This window comes from Gracilinanus agilis, chromosome 6, assembly GCF_016433145.1.
Source record: "Gracilinanus agilis isolate LMUSP501 chromosome 6, AgileGrace, whole genome shotgun sequence".
In the NCBI taxonomy this organism is placed as follows: domain Eukaryota; kingdom Metazoa; phylum Chordata; class Mammalia; order Didelphimorphia; family Didelphidae; genus Gracilinanus; species Gracilinanus agilis.
Window position 1 is genome coordinate 98,814,937 of NC_058135.1, and position 25,643 is coordinate 98,840,579.

General features: G+C 33.2%; 1 protein-coding gene across 1 annotated transcript in view; it reads left to right on the forward strand.

Moving 5' to 3' along the window:
• Window positions 1-25,643, forward strand: part of LOC123252311 (probable ATP-dependent RNA helicase DDX60) — a 106,730-nt gene that overhangs the window by 22,242 nt on the left and 58,845 nt on the right. Inside the window, exons 6-16 of the mRNA XM_044681679.1 lie at window positions 2,474-2,626; window positions 5,765-5,906; window positions 6,402-6,557; window positions 7,706-7,808; window positions 8,360-8,475; window positions 11,009-11,035; window positions 11,830-11,984; window positions 18,696-18,948; window positions 23,568-23,734; window positions 24,461-24,616; window positions 25,202-25,351. Coding sequence (XP_044537614.1) covers window positions 2,474-2,626; window positions 5,765-5,906; window positions 6,402-6,557; window positions 7,706-7,808; window positions 8,360-8,475; window positions 11,009-11,035; window positions 11,830-11,984; window positions 18,696-18,948; window positions 23,568-23,734; window positions 24,461-24,616; window positions 25,202-25,351 — 1,578 coding nt within the window. The remainder of the gene's footprint in view (window positions 1-2,473; window positions 2,627-5,764; window positions 5,907-6,401; window positions 6,558-7,705; window positions 7,809-8,359; window positions 8,476-11,008; window positions 11,036-11,829; window positions 11,985-18,695; window positions 18,949-23,567; window positions 23,735-24,460; window positions 24,617-25,201; window positions 25,352-25,643) is intronic.

Genomic DNA, 25,643 nt, shown 5'->3' on the forward strand with positions numbered 1-25,643 from the left:
AGGTCTTCCCTATCATAAATATAAGCTTCTATTTTAAGTTTTGTTGTTGTTTGATCATTTTACAAATTTTTTCTTGTCTTTTAACTTAATACAACTTGTACAAGTGGACTCCATTCCTATAGTGAAGGAAACTCTGCTTCAAACTTCAGGTTCTCTCCACAGCTGCTTTCAAAGCTACTTCTGGGGATCAATAACTTTTCAGTTTTTTCCCAGGCAGCATTATGATCTTTGGAGAGATATGTTTACTCTTCTTCTGGCCTAAGCTCTGGTTTTTGAGCAACCAATAGCATTCTTCTCTGACCTGGAACATTTGCTCCCCTGTGGCCACAAGTGCTAGTGCATATTACTTCTCCTCTTCACCATTGGATTGTAAAGTGGCACTGTGACTTGGATCTTTGTCAACAATGTAATAGAATTCTGTACCTGAAGCCTGCAAAGAAACCAGTTGTCCAATTCTTTTACCATCTATGGCTAAGATCTCTGGAAGCCCTTGTTACTGATTCAGCTCCCCTAAGGCCTATGCCAGTATGCTGAGGTGGGGCCTGCCTTGGCACACTGGTCTGTGTTCTGCCTCCAACTCAGTGTGATAGAATTTTTGTGACAATGTTTTAGGTTATCTTGGACTGAAAACTGTCATTTCATCCTTTTATGGGTTCTACCACGTCAGAATTAATTTTGAAGCATTATATTAAAGTTGTTTAGAGAGGAATTTGGTCAAGATCAGGCAGGTACCTTCTCTCCAATCTTGCCCCTAATAGTCAGTTAATAAATATCATAAAAGAAATGAGTAAATGATCTTGATGTCCTATGTACATCTCAATTTCAACATTTTCAAAATGGAAATTATTATCTCTCCCTTTTCATTTTTTGTACTTTTCTGTTACTGTCAAAGACAAAATCATCTTCAATATAGTTCTTGATCCTGGTGGTTTATTTGACTTCTCATTCACTCCATATGCCCAAGCACTGTCAAATCTTGTTTCTACCTTTGCAACATCTCTTTTATATATCCCTTTCTCTTCATTTATACAATCACATACATTATCTCTTTTCTGGATTATTTTAAGAGCCTTCTAACTGGCATTTCTGCCTCAAGATTTTCCTCATTCCAATTTATTCTCTATTCAGTAACAAAAATGATTTTCCTGAAGGGTAGGTGACAAAATCACCTTCCTATTCAGTAAAATATGGTGGCATTTATTACCTCAAGGATCTTGTTTTTGTCTTGATAATCCAACCCTTTTCTATCTTTCCTCTCTCAGACTCTCCATAATTTCCATTGTTCAACTACACTCGCCACTTCAGTATTCCTTACTCTGTCTCCCTCCTTATGTCTGTAAGAAATGACAATATTCACATTAATTTACCACAATTCCACAATTTTTTTATTGTTTGGACATTTATGAATGATTGGTTTTAGGTTTTTATTTATGATTTTGTTATTTCACATAATCTAATGAAAATATTTCAGAAGATAATTCTTTAAGCTAAAAAAATCAGGCAATATCCCCAACCATACAATTATTCAATGGACCTGATTATTTTTTTTTGACCCTTACTGAGTAATGTTAGATTTCTCTATATACAACTACAAAAACCTTCAAATTTTCCAGTCAGTCAGCTATGTGTAAATGTTATTTATCCATAATTATTACAATGTTTAGCTTTGTTGTTTTAAAATTATTTTGATCAATTTGATTATTGTGAGGTTCTACTTCAATTCATTTTAATTTGTTGGTCTTTGGAAATAATCAGAGTTGTCTTTTTCTTTAAGACTCATTGAATATATAAAATTGGTTACAGATAAAACATTACCTATTCCAGGGATTCTTTGCATTTTTTTGTGGCATGGACTTTGGCATTTTGATAATGTTTATGCATACTTAATTGAATAATGGTTTTATATCAATAAACAAATTACCTAAGATTACAATGGAAATCAATGTTGAAATATAGTTAACAAAAAAAGCTAACCCCCTGATTTTGCGCAACTTGCCACCTAGCCTGGACAGTCTCTTAAAATTAACATATTCAATTTAATTTTTAACTTAGAAGAAAAACTATATGAAATTGAGATTTTTTGTTTCATATGTACTTTTCTTTTTCTGTTTTTTAACTGCTAGGAATTTCTTCATTTTATTTAGCACCAGAATTATGAAATAATGGGATAACACTGCTAGGCTTCAATAGGTTAAGCCCATTGGCAAGTATCTACAAAGCTAAGATTTCCATCCAGAGATCAAAATGCTCATAAAATATTTCCTTTGTAAATTTATCTGCTATATCACATATTAACCATTTTTGCCATCTGCTTCTAGTCTTCCAGTACTATGAATCATTTGAAATGCCAACATACTTCCAAAGTGATGAATACCATTGTGATATCATGACTCTCATGGTTCCATGACAATTATGGCCTTTCTTTAGTTCAAGGAGGGTGGTGAACTAAATCTTTATTATTTCCTTTATTCAGAATCATTTGGCATCATTGAAGGAAGTTCAAGATCTATGCAGAATGTATTGCCTCAGTGTGGTTTTTCTGCTCCATTTGCCTCTTTCTCAGAGAGCTTGTACCAGAGCCATCACTTCTTCCTGGAAAGACACAATTTCTACTTTCTTGCAAATGGTAAACATTGGAGTGTTTAAAATACATTTTCTTGCTATTCTACATATACTTATTTGAAATAACTTTAAAAATAGATTAATTCATATGGGCATTGTTAACCCCTTGGGAAATGATCAATGGATTGATTTTCTAATCAGAGGGTTAGGAAAATATTTTTTGCTATACTTTTCTGAGATTTAAGAGATTTCAGAATGGATCTAGTTATCACCCATCTTTTGGAACTATAGTGAGGAATGCATTTCATAAACCCTAAATCACTAGGCAATCTACCATCATAAAGCCAGTAGTTGAAAACCTCCCAATCTAGATATCAAGCCCATGGTAATCATTTAGTCTAGTAGCACTGCTGTATGTTCTGATGGGTTTTAATTTCTCTTTACTAGAGCCATGTGGCATAGGAATAAAGAAAAGGAAGAACTTAGTCAGGACGACTTCCTCAGTTTCTGCCTCTTAGATTTACCCTTTCACTGTCCCAAGAAATTCCCAAAGATCATACATATGCTGCAGAAAAGGTAGGGTCTGTGCTAGAAAATGCAGTTTCTTCCCTGAGAGATGTTATGTCAATGTAATCACAGATCTAGGCTTTCTTCTCCTCAACCTCCTTAATCCAAAACCCACACTTAGAATGAGATTTTGGTAGGATTTCTAATTCTTGAATTCATTGATGATAATCATAGGAAGACTGATTTATAGGATTTGGAGGTATTGCAAATTTCACTGACATTATTAAAGACTTTGTTGATTTAAGAAGAACTTACTTCAGATCTCACTTCAAACACATTAGCTGTGTCATCCGGCCACTTCACTTCTGTCTATTTCAATATATTCCTTTATTAAATGGTGATAAATAGTATTTACTTTTCAGGATTACTCTGAGGCAAAAATGAGATGTTTACAAGGTGCTTTGTAAATCTTGAAGTGCTGGACAAATGTTTGCTATCCTTATTATTAAATGAATGACATTTTAGGCATTTGTTTTACGTTAGCATGTTGACTTTTGCAAAGCCAGTAAATTGAGATGATTTGATTCTCCATAAGGATTATTACTTTCTCGTCTCTTTCCGGAAAGTTAGAGGGACAAATGGAGGAAGGAACCAGAGTGAAAGTAGATACATGTGCACTTCAGAAACGGTTGGATTTTATATTTTGAGAGGAAAAATGGTTAAAATAGGAAGCTAATAGATACATCAAATGGCTAATAATGTACATCTTTGAACCACCAGAAAAATAGTTTTCAGACTTCTGTTTTTGCTCTTGGTACAGTATACTATGTTGTGAGGAATCATAATATTGCATAATTTAAAGTGTCAACAAAGGAAAGGTTTCCTAATAGTGAAGTTATCAAACTTTGATAGTTGAATTCTCTTGCCTCCCTTTCTCCTTTTCCTATTTTCTTCATTTCTTCAGAACTCACAGTGCAGTCAGTTTTATACCTCTGTGGAGAAAGCAGGCTACTCACTTCAGACATAAATCTGTCAATAAATATTTATTAAGCATATACCAGGTCCTGTGCTAAATTTTGGGGATACAAAAATAGGTTAAATACAGCTCCTCTTTCAAGGAACTTACAGTTTATACTGGCAATTGATAGTTATCTTATGCAGATATTATATTTTCTGTGCATGTACAGCCTTTGGTCTTGTACCGGTCTCAAGACAGACTCACACTTATGTTAGTTAGGCCTCCTTCACCTTCTGTGTCCCACCATGGCTGACATCTTGTTCAAGGACATCTTCAATGTGAAAGATAAAGACTCCTCCTCCTCCTCCTCCTCCTCCTCCTCCTCCTCCTTCTTCTTCTTCTTCTTCTTCTACTCTCCCTCTCTCTTTCTCTCTCCATAAATGGCAAAATTGCTTTTTATATCTCTTTCTACAGACCATATCTTTTAATTTCTTTTGCAAAGGAATCTAATTATAGGCCATGAGGGCTATATATATATATATATATATATATATATATATATATATATATATATATATATATTTATGAAACACTCTCTACCTTGCCTGGATATAATATTCCTGCTGGATCTGACCAAGACAAGGGTTAGGTCTAAGCAGAGAAAGCACAACTTACTGGAGTGAGTACTGGAATTTCAGCCAAAGGTATGAGAAATTCTTGCTTCTTTAATGCAGTCTGCAATTTTGAGTAAGCCAGTTCTCTTCAATACACCAATATCCTCATCTATAAAATTAGGAAGTGGTATTGGTTGATCTTCAAGTTTCCTTCCAACTCTTAAATCCTAGGATTATTCTTTCCTCAGGGTAAAGAGTCAAATGAGATATTCTTGACAGTATTGCATGCTTATACATACACACATAAATTTGTATAAATAAATATTTATATATCTTTCACTAGAGTGTGAGCTCCTTGAGGGCAGGTTTTTGTCCTTTTCATTTGTATCCCCAGCATTTGGCACAAAGCCTCACAATAGTGCTAGTAAATACTTAAATATGTTTTGATTCACTGATTCGTATGTAGATGTACAGCTTTATATCAATATTAATACCTGACATTTTTTATAATACTTAAATATTTGCAAAGAGAATAATTTCATTTCATCCTTACAACTAGGGAGTTAAATACCAAAGAGATGATTACCATTCCCATTTAAAAAATGAGATAGTATAATAAAATATTTCAGATAGAATAATTGACTTGATCATGGCCAGACAAATAACAAGAATGAGGAGTAATGTTCAAACTCAGGTCCCTACTGACTCTAAGGTCATCATGCTTATGACTACATCATAGCAAGTACTATCCAGTAAGATAGATAAATAATCTTTATCAAACTTCTTGTCCTGCTTATGCTTTCTTTTAGCACAGAATTTAGATAATCCTAAGAATCAATTTGGTAGGCTGCCTTCCAAGTTAGCAAGACCTGGATTCAAGAATGATCTATGATACATAATGGGCTTTGTGACTTGGAATATTCATTTAGCTCTCTCATCCTGGAGACTTAACAAAGAATCTAAATTTCAGTATAGGTATCATTTTACATTAGGACAAGAAGTTTCTTCCCTAATAATTCTGTATAATTGATAAAATTTCAGTCCCAGGCCAAAAAGATATGTAATTCTGTTAATATATCTTTAAAAGGAAAAAAAAAGTTTACAATTTATTTTCTATTTTCAGAAAAAGTGGTGTGAATTTTTTGTTCTAAGGAATTTGGAAAGTTCAGAAACATGGAATGTGGATTTCACTTATGTTTGTGATATAAATGATGGCCCATTGTGGAAGAATATTGCTTATTACTATGAAAATGAATATATCCAAGGTATGACTTTATTATGTTGAACTTTTTAACCTTATATTTTCAATTTCCCTCTACTTATTCATTAATTTATTCTCATTTGTTGTTTATATGCATGCATTTTGTATCTTCTCCTCCCCATTCAGTGAGCTGCCATTTATAAGAAAACATAAAAAGGATATTTAAAAAATCAGTTCATTAAAACCAACCCACACACTGGTCATCTCTGACAATTTTTGAGTTTATGCAAGACATTGAGTTTCAAGTTCTCATATCTTCCCTCAGGTCAAACCTAAATATTAAAAATCCATAGAATTTAATTTTTCTATTTTTCTTGTTCCTTCCATTTAATCATTCTTGACACTATTTTCCTAGTTCCTTTTATTTCATTCTGTGTCAACCTATATAACCACTCTCACTTGTTTTCTGAATTCTTTAAATACATTGTTACATATATGCACATGCATATATGTATATACAGATCCTGTTTAGATTTCACAATTGTTTTTTGTTGTCTAGGTTTACAATTGGATTTGGGAAAAGCCATTGAGGCAGATTATCATGACTTGTGGAATGCTGTAACACATTTGGTAAGAGAGTTTCATGTTGGACCATCAGTGCCTCTCCGAGTAACACAACAACTTTTCCTTCAAAAGAAACAGTCACCAATTAAAGGTAATATATTCTCAATGTATTTTTAAATAACAGTCATAATGAAAATCTTCTGGAAACATCATATCTGCACAAGCAGGCAACTATATTGTTTCTGTCTTTCCATCCCCAGTGCTTTGCTAAATTTTTGCACTAAGTGTTTTGAAAATGTTTATTGAATTTACTTGGTACATAGCTGTTGTCAAGTGAGGATATAAATGATTTGTTGAAATCCACCAGGAGCATATCCATAATTTTGGAGATTTTATCTACTAAGGAAAGAAATAATTGTATTACTTTCCCCTCATCTTAGAATACCTACTGTTGTAAATGAACTGACAAAGACTATGTAAATATGGAGTGCCCATTATGACAAGTATAGAAAAAATGAAATCAGGTTGGGTCAAATGAGAATAAAACAGTCACTCTCAATGTTCTTTGTTCCCTTTTTATGTCATTTTTCTATAATTTTTAGAAATCTGAATACATGATTGAAGTAATTCATTTTTCTATGGGAACACATTCATCTCCTCTTGCTGATTAGGAGTGTGTATGAGAGGCAGTGATATTTGCTAATACTATGTGGCAGACTGTGCAGAAAATTATAAAGACCACTTAGAAATCAAGTCCAGTCACTTTGTTTTCCAAATGAATAAACAGAACACTCAGTGAACTAAGTGAATAGTCCAATCTTTTTTTGGCATTCAAAGTCCTTCACAATCTTCCCTTTCTTATTTTTGCATTCTTACACCTTGTTTTTATCTTGCTCTCCATCTATGATATAGTGGCACTATTCTCCTTCCTTGCTATTCCTTGCATAAGACGCCATCTTTTTACTTTAGCCTTTTTTACTGCTGTTCCTCATGTCAGAAATACTTTCTTTCTTTTCCCTGACTTCCCAGACATCTTTTAAGTCCTAGATAAAATCCCATCTTCTACAAACAGTCTTAATACGAATCTCTTCCTTCTACTGACTATCTCAAATATATTCTAAATATATCTTGTTTGTACATGATTTTACATTGTCCCCTTATTGTGACTGAAATATCCTTGAGAGTGGGGGACTCTCTTTTGCTTTCTTTATATTTCCACTTCTGGGCATGGTAGCTGGCATATGGTAGTCATTTAATAATGCTTGTCATATTTGTTTTCTTTCTCTTATCTCCAAAAAGATTCTCAGGAAATGGTACCTAATTTGGGCTTTATTCCAGTGACATCACCCATAGTTAGACAGTTTGCTGGAGACGTGCTGGATCAGGTTCCTTTTTTAAGAAGGTAAGAGACTGAATGTCACATTTGCTGGTTGTGTACCCATAGTGGCAACTCACATAAATAGATTTTGAATTAATGACTGACTTTCCTTTTTCTGACTATTCCTTATACCTGGGACACTCTCCTTCCTCTGCTTTGACTATTACTTTTATGACTTCCTTATTAAGTTGCTACTGAAATCTTAAATCAGTTTTAGTGCTTTCCCCCTATTAATTATTTTCTATTTATCTTATATACAGTTAGCTTTCTATGTATTTGTTTGCATGTTGTCTCCCCCTTCATATTATAAATTCCATGAGATCAAGGACTGTCTTTTGCCTATGTTTGTATTCCAACCAGGCACTTAATCAATGTTTATTGAGTTGAATTGGATAAGAATGAATGAGATATGAAAATTTCTAGGTGAAAATGCTTGTGGTCTCTTTGATTATGAATTTAGGATGACATGCCTTCAGATGTATATGTGCTCAGTCTACTAAAATGTTATAGGGCCTCAGAGATCATGCTGTTCTGGGGGAGTACTTTTAACATTGTATGTATTTTATATCTTCTAGTGATGACCCTGTTGTTACTTCCTTGGTCAAGTATAAGGAATTTCATGAACTTATTCACTGGCATTCTAATAAGCCTCTTAGTGACCATTATGAGAGGACAAAGTCTTCTACAGAGGGTGAGTTGTGCCGCTTTATTAAAATAAGGCATGTATGCAAATGCCCTATTTCAAATCTTAATACTATTATAATTCTGAAAGGAAATTATATATGTCAAGATGATTCTCAGACTGCAGAATGATTAGAAGCTCCACAGCTCAACCTGTGGGGTTGGACAATCTTAGGGTCAGTTGTATCAGTCCCCCAGAAGGCAGGAACTTAGAGAATCCTTAACAACGAGGGCCCAAGCCCAATGGCTCCCTCAGGGATTTCAACTAGAAATTTTTTTCAGATGTTATATATGGTTATGATGGAATACTGCCAATAATGTTGGTATCTCAAGTTGATAAGGAATAATTCAGAGGCTAGAACTTGTGTGGAAAGGCTATGAGAATCCCCCACAGTAAGGAGACTCCCCCAACTGCCAAATTTAGACAGTATGGAGAAATTCTTTTGAAGGTGAAGGACCAAACAGCAAACCAAAGCTTTTCCCTGAAAGCTTCTTTATAGCAGGTAACTTCTTTAATTAACTGAGGAAGGTATAAACTAAGGATACTGGGATCTTAGGTAAGATGGGGAAGGAGAGAAGATTAAGGGAAGTCTAACACTAAATCTAGATGACTAGAATTTAGGCTGTCCCCTTTCAGGAAAATTGGTGGAGTTCCACACTCAGCTTGGTTACAGCTTCTATCTACTCGATGATGGATAACTGAGCTAGTTAGGCCAGATGATGATAAGTAGCTGATGTTTGTCTTCTGAGATGATTTGTTAAAGTTAATGTAGAATATAACTTGATTTTATATATATATATATATACATATAAATATATATATATGTGTGTGTGTGTGTGTGTGTGTGTGTGTATATGGAGAGAGAGAGAGAGAGCGAGAGCGAGAGCGAGAGAGAGAGAGAGAGAGAGAGAGAGAGAGAGAGATAGGTGGTAGATAAATAGATATAGTAGAGTGCAGGTTATGATAGAGATTGACTGGAATGGCTAGACACAGCACTATGGTTCAGGCTAGTTACAATCCTGGAAAGGATTACTAGGGTTCAGTGGAGACTTACCCAAAAACCTCCCTTCCAAACTTTCACCCAAACTCAGGACTGAGTTGGTTTGCCTGGGATTTACCTCCTTTTATAGCGCTGCTCTAACGGTCTTTCAACTGACTCCTGACTTCTTTGGGGTTCTAAACTCTGAACCCCAACTTGATGTTGCTTGTATAAAATGGCCACTTGCAAAAAGATGGCTACATATGCTAAATTGGGCCCTAAACTTCAGTTTTTCCTCTAAGAAAATATATGTGGTATATTGGAAAGAACTGTATCATGAGTCAAGAATATTGCTCCTTAATACTTGTAATATTTGGGGTCCTAGTCTCCTCATTTGTAAGGGGAGGTTAGAGTAAATCTAAACTTCAAGGTTCATTCTGTCTCTACATTTATGATCTTACAGTGTATCCCCCACAAAGTCACCAAAGTCATCTCCCTAGAGTACAAATCTGACTGTGCTGCTGACTACTCAGAAAACTCAAGAAGCATTTGAATATCTCTAAAAGCAAATACAAATCCCTTTCTTTAGAATTTAAAGTGATCACCATTTGGCCTCAAAGAATCTTTACAATCTTTAACAAATATTACTTCCTATCATACTGTCTACCATCCAGTCAAACTGGTTTTCTGACTGTTTTCTCATATGCAACACTCCATTTTCCATTTCCTCAATTTGCATTGGTTTTCCCCATGTTTGGAATGCTATCCATTCTCATCTCTTCTTTTTGGAGTCCTTAGTTTCCTCCAAGACTCAGTTTAAGACCAATCTTTTACATGAGTCTTTCCTAGTCACCTCTTTTTCCCCTTTCAAGGCCAATGTTAGCTATTTTGTATTTACACACACACACACGCACACGCACACGTACATTGTTTTCCTAATACAATTTAAGCTCCTAGAGAGCAAGGACTATCTTACTTTTGTCTTATATCTCCAGTGTCTAGTACAATGCTTGGAAATAGCAACTACTTAATAAATGCTTGTGCTTTGATTGTGAGAAATGTGTACTAAGAAATATCACTTTCTTTGAATAATGTTACCTTTCTCTATGGTTGCAGAGGTATTAATTAATCTGAATACACATAAAGTGGGAAAAGGGAACTTAGAGATCACCTTATGTAGTTACTTCATTTTATAACTGAAGAAACTGAAATTTGGAGGAAAAAAATAACTCTCCTAAGATCAGAAAGCCAATAAGTGATAAAGCAGAAGTTTAAATACAGATTCTTGACTCAAAAGCCAGGGTATTTTCCATTACGGAACAATGATTTGTTGAACATTGCTGCAAAGGTATTTATTTTCTTTGCATGAAATATTTGTGATTGAAAAATTTGTTATATTTTAATCCAGAGATCTTAGGTACAATTACAGTTGGAGTATATATTTTATATGGTCTAATAAATAGAAAAGTGATTTTGTAATGTGGAATCCAAGTTTAAATTCTGTTGTGCTAAATGTTTCACTTTGATAAGTCATTGGATTTTATTCTTTTCCTTATGCAACATGTGGATGTGGGCCATTTAACCTGCAAGGTAATTTCCAGTCATGAAATATATGAAATCAGCCCTCGACGCCTCATTAGGCCCTTGTGGTCTTACAGTCAAGTGCAGCCTAACAAATCTATCACTTTTTAGTTTCATTGGCTTACACAGTTAATGATCTGGTTATTAAATGTAAGTCAAGGCTGTATGGTGGAAAGAGAGAAGCAACCACATTTTATCTATATCTTCCCCTCATTATAAGATCATAGATCTAGAAGTGAATGGAACTACTGAAGCAACTCTCTCCTCCCCAGCTCATTTTACAGGTAATGAAAAAGGATAAAGGAAATTAAATTGCCTGAATTCAAACACATGGTAAGCTAATTTTACCAGCAGGCACTTACCCGAAGGTAGAATCTTCTCAATAATTGAGAAAATCTGTGAATTGTGATTACCAATATATGATTTTTTCATAGATCGCCATTTGAGAAATTAATATTAAAAACCACTAGATATATATGTTATGTGTAAGTATGTAGGAGAGGCAAGGTGAGTTGGAGACAATTACTTGTTAAAACAGTGTTTAGGCGGACATGATTGGGGTTGTAGACTCGAAACTACCACATCAATGCAACTATCAAGAATTTGGAAATTGGTCTTGATCAATGACACATGATAAAACCAGTGGAAATCTGCATAGGCCATGGGTGGGGGGAGTGCAGGGGGTGAAGGGGAAAGTAGGAGCATGAATCATGTAACCATGTTAAAAATGAATATTAATATATGTTTGAAAAACAGTGTTTGGTAAATTAATATTGTACTTTGTCTTAATCTTTTTCTTTAAGGAAAATCCAAGGAGTTCCTCAGATCAAAACAAAAGCTCCAGGCTTTTCAACAACGTTTTGGAAGCAATTTAGCTGGCACTACTTCCAAAGTCATTGTAACGCAGTCAGTCAGGTCAAAGAAAGATTTTGTTGCAGGAAAGAACAAAAAATCACAGGTATGAATAATACAGTAATTTTATTTAATGCTTATTTATATGATACATTTTATATGATTTCCTCTTTATCTTTATCCAGTGTTGATTATTGTTTTCCTGCCAATAATTTTCTTTCCTACGTAGAACTACAATATATTATTTTTTAATGTCTCACTTCTTCAAAAGTTTAGCCTAGCATTTAGTGGAAGATAAATTTATCAGACTAAGAAATTGAAGACTGAGAAATAAGCAACTAGATTCAGAAATGCAACTTTAAGGCTAAGGAAAATATTGTTAATTTTTCTTATGTTATTTATAACTATAATTAGAGAGGTGGGAACTTCCTCTATCAATTAAAGATTTCAACATGTTGACAGTTTTAATGTCTTAAAGAGTTGCTTGTGGATCAGATAGGTTAATCACTTGTCTAGTGACACATATTATTAGAGGCAGGACAACCCTATTTATCTGAATCTAACTCTAGCTTTTTCTATGAACCAAGTAGCATGCTCCTGTATTCATTAATGACACATTATAAAATTATATATCATAATTATATATCATTTAATTTTATATTATATTAAATGATATGACATATCATTTAATTAATAAATCATTATAAAATGAGGCAAAAATGCCTAAAACTTTTCTAAGGGACAGATATATTTAGTAGCCAATCCCTTAAAGGTAGTTTAATCTAGCTCTCTCATTTGACAGGGGATGAAAATTAAGCCTAGAAAGTCTAAATAACTTATATAGGGTCTTGCAATTATTAAGTGGCAGGTTTGGGATTCAAATCCAAATCCAACATTCTTTTTGGTTTGAATAGGTTGAATACAACCTATTTAAAGTTTATATTCAATCTTAGTGATGCTACACTTGCTAATATGGCCATTTTCTTCAATATCCAGATAAAATTTAAATTATAACTTAAAATTTTTCTTACATGACCATCAATGACTTTGAATTATCCTCATCATTATATAAGTTCTTAACTTTATTTGTCATTTGGTAGCAAAACAGTGGTGTAATGGAAGATGGGTTTGTGTCCATTTTGGGCCTCTTACTAGCTTTTGTTTACATTGTGCTTTAAGGCTAGAGTGCTTTGCATTTATTAATTAATTTCAGCTTCACAAGAATTCTGTGAAATACAATAAGAATAAGCATTAAGCCTATTATATAGAAGAGGACTTAGAAGCATAAGTTGTCCCATGATTAATAAGTGGTAGGACCTGGATATCAATAGTATTAGAGGAAGAGAGGTTTAAGGAATGTAAATTGGAGTGGGATTAGAACCCAGATCTTCTTACTGCAAAGTACAATTTAACATGCCATATTTTAAATGCAATGCTTTTTCTACCATACTATGCTACCTTGTTTAACATATCTGAGCCTCATTTTCTTCAATTTAAAAAATGAAGGAGTTCTATTAGTAGGTCCCTAAAGCCCCAGCTAACTTAAAAATTCTGTGACTCCTTATAGACCAACTCACAGATAAAGCCGATTCAAGCAATAATAAAAGGGACTAATTGCATAATTCAGACAATCTGATCCTCTGATATAGATGGCTGAAGCAAATGAGATAGAATTTTTGGTTCCTTTTTGATTCAGTTAATCAACAGGCATCTATTATGTTCCTGTGCTAAGCACTAGTGAAAAAAGAAAGGTCAAAGATAGTCCCAGATCTCAAGGTGTTCTTAGTGGGGAAAGACAACACATAAGTCAATATGTAGAAACAAAATATGTGAAATAAACTGGAAATAATCTCTTTTTCTGCCTCTCTTTGAAAAAGTTATTGATACTCTTTGCCTCTACTTCTTCTATTTTCACTCACTTCCTTTTTAAAACCCTTAACTACTGCCTTAGAATTGATACTAATTTTGTTTTCAGTTACTATAGAAATAATTTTTAACAAATGCTTTTTGACATTTTAAAATCTAGATTTTCTCCCTCTCTCCACTCCTCTCCCCATTGAGGTAACGAATAGTCTGACACAGGTTATACCTATACTTTCAAGTAATATATACTTCCATATTAAACATGTTATGATAAAAGACACATTATAAACAATAGAAATCTCATGAAGGATAGTGTATTCAGATTCCATTAGTTCCTTCTTTGCCTGTGGATAGAATTTTCTTCATGAGTCCCTTGTGGTTATCTAGACTTGTTTATTGGTAGTGGTTTAGTCCTCCAAGTTGATCCCTGGATAATATTTCTGTTACCATATACATTGTTCTCTTTGTTCTGCTAACTTCATTTTTCATTACTTCACATAAGTCATTCTAGGTTTTTCTGAACTCATCCTATTCATTGTACTTCATGGCACAATAGTATTCTATTATAACCATACACCACAACTTGTTCATTCATTCCTCAAATGATTGACAGCTCATCAGTTTCCAATTCTTGGCTTAAAAAAAAGAACTGTTAAAATATTTTTGGTTCTTTTCCCTATCTCTGATCTGTTTGTGATACAGACACAGTAGTGGTATTTTGGGGCCAAAACTTATGTATAGTTTTGTGGTCCTTTGAGCCTGATTCCAAATTGCTCTCCAGAATTATTATCACTTCACAGTTCCACCAGTAATGTCTTAGTGTCCCAATTTTCCCTCATCTCCAAAAAGATTTATTATTTTCCTTTTTTGATCACATTAGCCAATCTGGTAGGTGTGGTATCTTATAGTTGTTTTAATTTGCATTTCTCTAATCAGTAGTGATTTGAAGCATTTTTTCATATGACTATGGATAGTTTTAATCTCTTCCTCTGAGAACTGACTGTGCCTATCCTTTGACCATTTGTTAATTGGGAATGTTTTGTATTCTTATAAATTTTATTCATTGCCCTATATATTTGAGAAATGAGGCTTTTGTCAGAAATACTATAAATTTTCCCCCAAAATTTGTTGTTTCCCTTCTAATCTTGGTTGCATTGATTTTATTTGTGTAATTAATTTAATACAATCAAAATTATCTCTTTCATTTTTTATAATGTTTCTGGATGTTGTTTGGTCTAAAATTTCTCTTTTCCATAAATCCAACAGACAAATAAAAATTTCCATGTTCTTCTAATTTACTTATGCTGTCACCCTTTATTTCTAGATCAAATATCAATTTTGAATTGATCTTGATATATGGGTGAGGTATTGGTTCATGTCTAATCTCTGTTATACTGTTTTCAGGTTTTTCCAGTAATTTTTGTAAAAAAGTGAGTTCATTTCCCAAAAGCTTGCATCTTTGAATTTATCAAACATTACCTTGCTATGGACCTTAACTGCTATGTTTTGATTATGGAATCTGTTCCACTGATCCACCACTCTATTTCTTAGCCAGTATTAGATTGTTTTGATGATTACCACTTCATAGTATAGTTTGATATCTCCTATAGTCAGGCCTCCTTCCTTCATATCCTTTTTCATTAATTCCCTTGATATTTTTAGCTTTTTGTAAAAATAAGGGGAGACCCTTCTGGATAAAGATCTGATTTTATTGTGATAGAAAAATCACATGTCCAGAGGTCTGCAGGTTTCCTCAGTTTAAAACCTCAGACCTCATTTTGCAAAACACACACAATTCTATAGTTTCCTATTTTTCCCTATCCTCTTCCCATAAGAGGTCCCCAATATTTCTGGTGTAGGATTTCAAGTGATTCTTTTGGTGCTTCTACTGCTCCTTTCTGGAGCTGTTACCTCCTGCTTCCTACATGAAGTAGCTTGCCTACTTGACACACATAATTAACATAGTAACCCACTAATGATTAATATGATAACACTTAAAATTAGTCCAACAACATGATTTGAAATTATAACTCAGGTATTATCCTGAGACTATCTGGTTACATAAACAAACTTTTGCCTGGGACAAAATTCTTATTATAAATCATTTACATTTTTTACATTCTTAAAACCACACTCCAAGCATTGATTAAGCTATTAATTATTAATTTTCTGATTATACTTTGGTTCTACCAGATTAATTTTTTTTGTTATTTTTCTAATTATATGAAAAAAGTTTTTCAGTAGTTTGATATGTTAAATTAATTTATATAACATTGTCATTTTCACTATATTGGCCTGACCTATTCATGAGCAATTAATTTTTTTCCAGTTTTTTGGGTTTGAATTTATTTGTGTGTAGAGTGTTTTACAATTGTGTTCATAGAGTTGCTGGGTTTGCTTGGGTAAGTATGCTTTCAAGTAGTTCATATCATCTAGAGTTATTTTGAATGGAATTTCCTTTTCTATCTTTTACTGTTGGATTTTTTTTTTGATAAATAGAAATGTTGATGATTTATGTGGATTTAGTTTGTTTTCTCTAAGGTTGCTGAAGTTGTTAATTATTTCAACTAGTTTTCTGATCAGTTCTCAAGGATACTCTAGGCGTATCATCACATCATCTGCAGAGTGATAACTTTGTTCCTTCATTGCTTATTCTAATTCTTTCAATTTTTTTCTCCCTCATCGCTGTAGTGCACATTTCTTTTTTTTTTTAATAGCAAATTTCCACATAAGTTTTCTGAAGTTATATGATCCATATCGTCTCCCTCTCTTCTTTCCTCCCCCCTCCTGGAGTTGACAAACAATTCAATCTGGATTATGCATGTATTTTGTAGTCAACCTTTCTAGTACAATATTGAACAATAGAGGTGGTAATAATGGACATCTTTAACTTTGATCTTACTGGGAAGGGGCTTAGTTTATCCCCATTTCATATAATGCTTGTTGATGGTTTTAGATAAATGCTATTTATCACTTTAAGGAAGTTTTCTTTTATTTCAGTATTCTCTAATTTTTTTATGAGGAATGAGTGTTATGTTTTGTGAAATGCTTTCTCTTCATCTATTGAAGTAACCATGTGATTTTTTTCTTGGTTTTTGTTATTAATATAGTCAATTGTGCTGGTGGTTTTCCTAACATTGAACCATCTCTGCATATCTGTGATAAAAGTCACTTAATCATGATGATTTATTCTTGTGATAAATATTTTAATCTTCTTATTAGTATTGTATTTAAAATTTTTGCATCAGGGCAGCTGTGTAGCTCAGTGGATTGAGAGCCAGGCCTAGAGATGGGAGGTTGTAGGTTCAAATCTCGACTCAGACACTTCCTAGCTGTGTGACCCTGAGCAAGTCACTTAACACCAATTGCCTAACCCTTACCTCTCTTCTGCCTTAGAATCAATACATAATGTTGGTTCTAAAGCTGAAGGTAAGGATTTAAAAAAGATTGTATAAATGTTCATTAGGGAGATTGGCCTATTGTTTTCTTTCTCTGTTTTATTTTTTACTAGTTTAGGTATCAATATCATATTTATTTCATAAAAAGAGTTTGAAAAGATTATCTCTTCCTTGATTTTTCTAGTTTATGTAGTATTGGAGTTGGTTGTTCCTTTAATGTTTGGTAAAATTCACTTGTGAATCCATCTGGACTTGGGGCCTTTTTCTTAGGGAGTTCTTAGATGCTTTTTCAATTCGCTTTTTTGGTGTGTGTGATGGGGTTGTTTTAGTATTCTATTTTCTCTTTTTTTAATGTAGGTAGTTTATATTTTTGTAAGTATTCATCTATTTCACTTAGATTGTCATATTTACTAGCATATAGTAGGGCAAAAGAACTTCTAATAATCACTTAATTTTTCTTCATTAGTTGTGTTTCATTTTTGGTAATGGAAATTTGATTTTCTTCTTTCTTTTTCTAAATGAAGTTAACCAATAATTTATCTATTTTATTGCAATGTTTTAAAATGCCAAGTCTTTGACATATTATCATTTAGTTTCTTAATCCTTTGCAACCTGGCTTCTTATCTCATCTCTGAACTAAAATGATTCTTTCCAAAGTCACCAGTGTCCTCTTAATTGCCAAATCTGAATGCTGTATCTTATTCTTCATTTTTTTCTGGATTTCTCAGCAGCATTTTGCAGCATTGCTCTTTCTTAATTTTTCTACCTGTGTAAATCTTCTTTTTCAGTCTCCTTTGCTAGATCATTTTCCATTTCCAATTCCAACTACCTCAGGACTTGATTCTGGGTGTTCACTTTTTTTCTATATACTCTATTGCTAAGTGAATCTTTTAGCTCTCATTATAATCTCATTATAATCTCCATGTATATAATTTTCCAACTTATAATATAAGCAACTAGTTTCTTTCCTATGCTCCAATTCCATATTACCATCTGCCTATTGGACAATTGGTTTCTCTGTGGCCATTTCAAACTCTACTCAGGGAAATAAATCCAGTGGCTCCCAATTAACTCTAGTATTAAAAAATTCCTGTTTGACATTCAAAATAATTCATAAGCTAGTCTCAATTAGCCTTTCCAGTCTTATTATATATCACTCCGGCTGAATTGGCCTGCTTGGTGCTCTTCTAACATCTATCCTATGTCTCTGCTCTGAGCTTTTGAGGGGACATCCTCAATGTCTCAAATGTATTCCTTCTTCTCCTCCACTTCTTAGAATTCTTTAATTCCTTTAAAAGTAAGTTGAAGCTCCATCTTCTACTAGAGGTTTTCTCTGATTTCCCCAGCAGCTAGTTTCTTCCACTTCAATATTACTCTGTATTTATTTTGTATACAATGTATTTATATATTATTTCCCTGATTGAAAGCATGCTTATCGAGGTCAGGGAACATTTCATTTTTTTTCTTTATATCTCCAGTGATTAGCACTGCTTGTGTTACATCATGAACTCTTAATTAACTCACATTAATTGAATGAATAATTGATTTATTGTCAGGGTAGTAAAGCTGAGATTATTATCCAAGAAAACACAAATCGACTACTTGAAAAAGAGGAAGAGAAAGAAAGGCATCGATGGAAAACTCTGTCATTTTCTATTGAAGGAGAAATGAAAGAGAATTTTCATTCTGGAATAAAAAAACTGGAAGATTTTCTGAAGTCTTGTAAAAGCAACTCTGTGAAATTTACTGTAGAAATGGTAGGGTTGAAGGCCAGTTTAAATGCATGGAAAGAACATTGCCAAGGTGCAGGTATGTAATTTCACATTTTATAATGCTATCTACTTGTATACAATAGGTGCATGTAAAAACAGAATAAATATTTAAACATGAATGAAAAGCAACATTAAGATTATATTTCCACTTCCTTTTTTCAGTCACTAATTGTCACAGTATTACAATATTTCAACATTGGAAAGAATATCAGAGGCAATTTAGTCCAACTCACAGTTGTAAAAGAATTCCACTAGCAGTTCTTATATTTTTTGGTCCCATGATCCCTTTAGATTCTTAAAAATTACATGACAACAAAGAACTTTTACTTATAAAGGTTTTTATCTGTGATATTTACATTATAGATAAAATGTATACATTTAAAATATTCATTTATTAATAATGAACTTGTTACATGTGAATAAAATATTTTTATTAAATAAGTATATTTTCCAAAACAAAACAAAATTAGTGAAGAGTGGCATTATTTTTACATTTTTTGCAAATCTTGCTGATACTCAACTTTGTAGAAGTTAGCTTAATTCTCATATCTGCCTCTGCATTGAATCAATTTTAGTGGAAGAATTTTAAGGAAATCTGGCCTCAAGTAGATATACAGTTGGAAAAAGGCAGAGTATTTTAATAAGCAAATAATGTGTTGGTATTGTTATGAAATTAGTTTTGAACTTGCTGACCTGTTAAAAATAATACCTTTGGGAATTTCAGTGGGTTGAAAGACTATAATTTGCTCTACACCATACTCATTAAACAATCATCAGTTCTTTGTAGATTTCCAAGGGAAGAAGATCTTCCACCTCTCATCTCAGTCCATTCTTATTTTTGGACAAGGTGCTACAATAGAGATTTTTCCTCACCTTACATCAATTCTGTATTTACCTCTTTGGAACTTCAACCTATTTTTGAAAGTTCTGCCTTCTGGTACCAAACAGAACTGGCCTATTTTCTCTTGTACTTGAGAGTTCTATATATACCTATAGACACTTATTTCCTCCTTACATTTTTTTCTCTAGGCTAAATATCCTTATTTCCTTCAAAAAGTCCTCTGAAATTTTGTGAATGAAATTCTTAAGGCCTTCCACCACCTTAGTGTCCCTTCTTTAGATACTTGCTAATTTATCATTACTATTACTATAATGAAGCGCCTAGAACACAATTTTCCAAATGTATTTTGACGACAACAACAATATCTCCCTATTCATAGGGTGTTAAAACCATATATCTAGAATTTGAAGAGGCCTTAGAAGGTATTTTCCCACTCCCTTCATTTCACAGATTAGAATAATGAGGCAGATTTGTCCATGGTAATACAGGAAAGTCAGTTTTATAATTGGGATTCAAACTCGTCTTATGAAGCCAAGTTCTGCAAATCTATCATGACAATCCTTGTTAGCTATGATTTGAATGAAATATTCATCTCTTGGATTTGGGCATTTTCTCTGGCTGTTTTTTATACCTAGAAGAGTCTTTCTCTTCATCTCTGCCTTTTGGCTTCCTTGGCTTACTTCAAGTCATATTTTATATCCTAGTTTTACAAGAAGTCTTTCCCAATTTCTCTTAAAGAAAATATTTTCTCTCTGTTGATATTTTCCTAATTCTGGCACAGTCCCTAGCACATAATAGTTGCTAAATTAATCCTTATTCACTGATTGACTTTCTTCATGTATCTTAAGATTGCATTAGTTTTCTTGTTTGCTAGATCATACTATTGACTCTGATTGAGTTTAGAGTTCAGAAAACACCTACATTTCTTTTAAACTACTGCGCATTGGCTATGAACTATTTTAGTTATGAGGATTAAATGGTCCTCTTCATTTCCAAGAAAAACCTTATATCCATACCCTTAATCTTATCTTCTCTAGCAGCGATGAACATGTTTCCTATTATTTCACTCTACTTATTTCCTAATATTTCTGAAAAATGAGAGTGATATAAGGAGAAAGTTGGAGAAAAATGGAGATGGATGGAAATATTTTATTTTAGCAGTAGAGAGATCAGGAGATTTTCTGAAAAAGGTTGGATTTGAAATATCTTGAAAGAGTCTAAGGAAGACAAGAGATGGAACTGAGGAGAGAGATTATTCAAGTCAAGGAAGCAGAATAATATAGAATGGTTTGAGGAATAGCAAGAAGCCCAGTGAATCTGAATTATAGATAGCCAGAAGGGAGTAAAGTGTAAGAAAACTGGAAATGTCAGAATAACCAGGTTGTGAAGGACTTTTAAAGCTAACAAATGATTCCATATTTGATCTTGTAGGAAATAGGAAGCCTTTGGAGTTTACTGAGGAGTGATATGACATAGTCAGACTTGGTCTTATTTTGGAAGAATGGCAGATGGATTTGAATGGGGGAGAGACAAGACAAAGAGATTGTCCAGAAAACTTTTGCAATAGTTCAGGCATGAGCTGATGAAGGGCTACACTGGGGCAGCAGCTGTGTGAGCTGACAGAAGTGGGTATATGTTGTGAAGTTAGAAATGTCAAGAAATGACAACTAGTTACATATGGGTTGAGGTGGTGGGAGGGGAGTCAGTGCCCGTGGGAAGTAGTGGAAGACACCTTGCTTTATAAATCGTGAACCTGGGTGATGAGGATTGTCCCTCTACTTCTATTACTTCCATGATATTTCTTGCATCTTCCCATTTTTTCATTCTCAATATATGAGTCTGGTGAGCTGAAATAGTTGTTCAAATTCATCCTATATATGGCTGCCAAACTGATCTTTCAAAACTATTGCTCTAATCATATTGCCCCAACATACCCAAAACATTTAGTAAGAACATCTTCCCTGAAGATTAAATTTGCCTAATCCTGACATCCAGGAATTGTCATCATTTGGTCTCCAAAAGACCTTTAAAAGTTTTATTTCCCAGTTCTGTTATGTACTTTTCTATGATTACTTGTTTTTATGTCTTGGTATGCTTTATCTTTGCCACCTTGAATGCTGCCCCACTGCCTCCTCTAGCAAGCGATTCATCAATCAATCATCAAGCAATGATTAAATGATCAATATTTTCCTTATATTAGAGAGATGAACACACAGTGAATGAATAAAATCAACCCTATTCATAAGGGCCTTCCATGTTAATAGTTTAATTGATGCATGGTTTTCAAAGTCTAGAACAGATGAAATTTTCTTCTTGAAATTGTGCCTAATTTCCACCTCCTGTCCTTTCTCTCTCCAGTTGTTATTTTTCTCCTCTATATTTCCAGGGGGTATTTGTACCTTTCTAATGGCACTTTCACATTCTATTGTGTATTACAGTTATTTCTGTATGAGTCTGATTTCCCATTTTCCCCTGCTAGAAAATAAACCTCACAAGAATAGGGAATGTATCTTTTTCTTTCCTCATTGGCAATTCTAAATCCTTCAATTTTTTCTTCCTCTCTTATTTCTATTGATATCATGTCTAGCACAATATTGAATAGTAGTGATAATAATGGAAACCCTTGTTTCACTTCTGATTTTATTGGGAAGGTATCTAGTTTATCCCCAAAATATAATGTTTGCTGAAGATTTTATATAAATGCTGTTTATCCTCTTGAGGAATGTTCTGTTTATTCTAATATTTTCTAATGTTTTTAGTAGGAATGGATGTTGTATTTTGTTAAAAGCATTTTGTCTCTGTTGAAATATCCATATGGATTCTTTTGGTTTTGTTATTGATATGATTAATTATGTGGTTTTCCCTAATGTTGAACTATCCCTACATTCCTGCTATTGCAACCTATAATGTCAAAATGTATTATCTTTGTGATATTTTGCTGTAATTTTCTTGCTAGTATTTTGCTTAAAAGTTTTGCATCAATATTCATTAGAGCTATTGGCCAATAGTTTTCTTTCCCTTTTTTTGTTCTTCTTAGTTTAGGGACAAGCACCATATTTTTGTCATAAAAGGGATTTGGTAGGGTTCCTACCCCTATTTTCCTGAATAGTTTATGAAGTATTGGAATAAATTATTCATTAAATGTTTAATAGAATTCACGTGTGAATCCATTTGGTTTTGGGGCTTTTTTCTTAGAGAGTTCATTGATGACTTGTCCAATTTCTTTTTTTCTGAGATGAGATTGTTTAAACATTCCATTTCTTCTACTGTTAATCTTGACAATTTATGTATTTTTTAAATGTCCATCTATTTAATTTAGATGATCAGATTTCTTGGCATGTAATTGGGCAAAAGAACTCCTAATAATTGCTTTAATTTCCTCTACATTGGTTGTAATCTCACTCTTTTCATTTTTAATCCTGGTAATTTGATTTTCTTTCCTTTTTTGACAAAATCAATAGTTTATTCATTTTTTCATAAAACCAACTTCTTGTCTTATTTATTACTTCAGTTCTTTTCTTTAAGTTTTATTAATTTCACTTTTGGCATTCAGAATTTCTAATTTTGTGCTTAATTAGAAATTTTTAGGGATGCTGTCTTTATTATCATTCTCTAAGTATAACTTTCTAAAGGACTGTATCCTTAAAAATTCTCACAAAGCCCAATAGTACTTTGTACAAAAAAGGATCTCAATTATACAGATTATGGAGAATGAGTTATGGAGAACAGATATTCTCTAGATAATATATAATTTGTGATTGCTGAGGGCTTTACAATATTTTAAAATTATTATTATGATTTTTTGTTTTACCTAGGGAAATTAAGAAAAGATTTCAGCATAGCTATTCATATAATGAAAAGAATTCATTCTATAATGGAAAGATACCAGGAATTTTTGCAGAACCCAGATAAAAAAGAGATATCCAGATGTCTTAAATACTTAGGGTTTGACAATTTGGTCAAAACTTTGGATCCCACACAGGTAATTTTTTTATTAATATATTTTCTCTTTAAGAAATTTTTTCTTCCTATACTTTTAAAAACCCAAATAATTAGTAATAATAAATACAGCTGGGGCAGCTGGGGCAGCTGGGTAGCTCAGTGGATTGATAGCCAGGCCTAGAGACGGGAGGTCCTAGGTTCAAATCTGGCCTCAGACACTTCCCAGCTGTGTGACCCTGGGCAAGTCACTTGACCCCCATTGGCTACCCCTACCACTCTTCCACCTATAAGTCAATACACAGAAGTTAAGGGTTTAAAATAAAGAACAATAATAATAAATAAAGCTTCTGGAAAGCAAAAATTTATTTATTTTCTTTTGACAAACTATTTTGCTTTGATTCTAGTCCACAAAAAAGAATGAATAAAATTGGAAAGTTCTTGCCAGTTCTTTATGTGAAAAAGAATTACTTTGATTCTAATGAAATGTCTAGTGTCTTTTATGCTATAGTTACATAATCCTGCCAGCTGCTAATCATTCTATTGACTGTCAATTTGGGAATTGTATTTCTTTTCATTACATTTGGTTTCCTTTTCCTAAACTGATGAAAAAGGTGGCAAAATATCCCCCAGACAAATGATATACCATTTGACAGCTTGATGAAACTGTATTTGGCATATAGTGAGATCTTATTGCATGTTTGTTGAATGAATAAATTCATGAAATATATCTTTTCAACCCTAAATGGTGCATTAATCAATTATACAGATTATAGAAAATGGCAGGAAAAGCAAAAAGTTCCATTATGCTGTTGATATGGGATCAGCTCGGTTTCAACTACAACAGATGGGCCATTACTTGATACGCAATGAGAGAAAAGATCCAGATCCAAGGGTTAATGATTTTATTCCAGACACATGGCAGGTAATGATATAAAATTGAAATTTATTTTGCTTTAACGAAAAAGGTCAATAGAATATTACATCATCATGGGTTCATATAGAAAATTTAGAGCAATACTATATGAAAACCTATCTTTTATATGAGATAACTTTTTATAAAATTACATTTATATCTAGTTAAACAATGGAATATTTTGATTTGTCCTGAGTTCATAGATTTGGATCTGGAAGGAATTCATTTGAATTTAGTTAAATGAGCATTTATTAAGTTTGAATTGTATTCTAGTTCCTAAGTCAGTTGTAGAGGAGGCAAAAGTAAAAGAAGAAACTCCTCCTCCCTCAAGGATTTTAGGTTCAATTGAAGGAAAATAATCAAAACCCAAGTAAATATAAAATATGTACTAGATGAATATCCATTCCTTACATTCATAGAAGTCCTGTTTACTTCCAGTGTTTAGTGAATCCTAACAAAGACACTGCAATGTAGATATTGGTTATAAAGAGTTTTAATGCAATTTCATTGATTTATATGCTATTCTTTGCATAGTATTCTGATAACAGCTTGTCTATATTGTTCTCCCCATGTATGTTATTTCCACATTTACAGAGAGAGCTTCTTGATGTTGTAGACAATAACGAGTCAGCTGTGATTGTTGCTCCCACATCCTCTGGGAAAACATATGCCTCCTACTACTGCATGGAGAAAGTTCTAAGAGAGAGTGATTATGGGGTGGTTGTATATGTGTCCCCTACAAAGGTAGCACTTAACTGAATATAATTTTGTGACCTTTCTCCTCTGCTTTTCAAAGATATGCATAGCTTTATGGAATGAATTTAATTTTATTTGTTTAATTTTTTCCTATAGTTCTAGAGCAGTGATTCACCAAGTGGGCACCACCGCCCCCTGGTGGGTGCTGTAGCAATCTGGGAGGAGGCGGTGATGGTCACAGGTGCATTTATCTTGCTATTAATTGCTATTAAAATTAAAAAAAAATTTAATTTCCAGGGGCGCTAAGTAATATTTTTTTCTGGAAAGGGGGCGGTAGGCC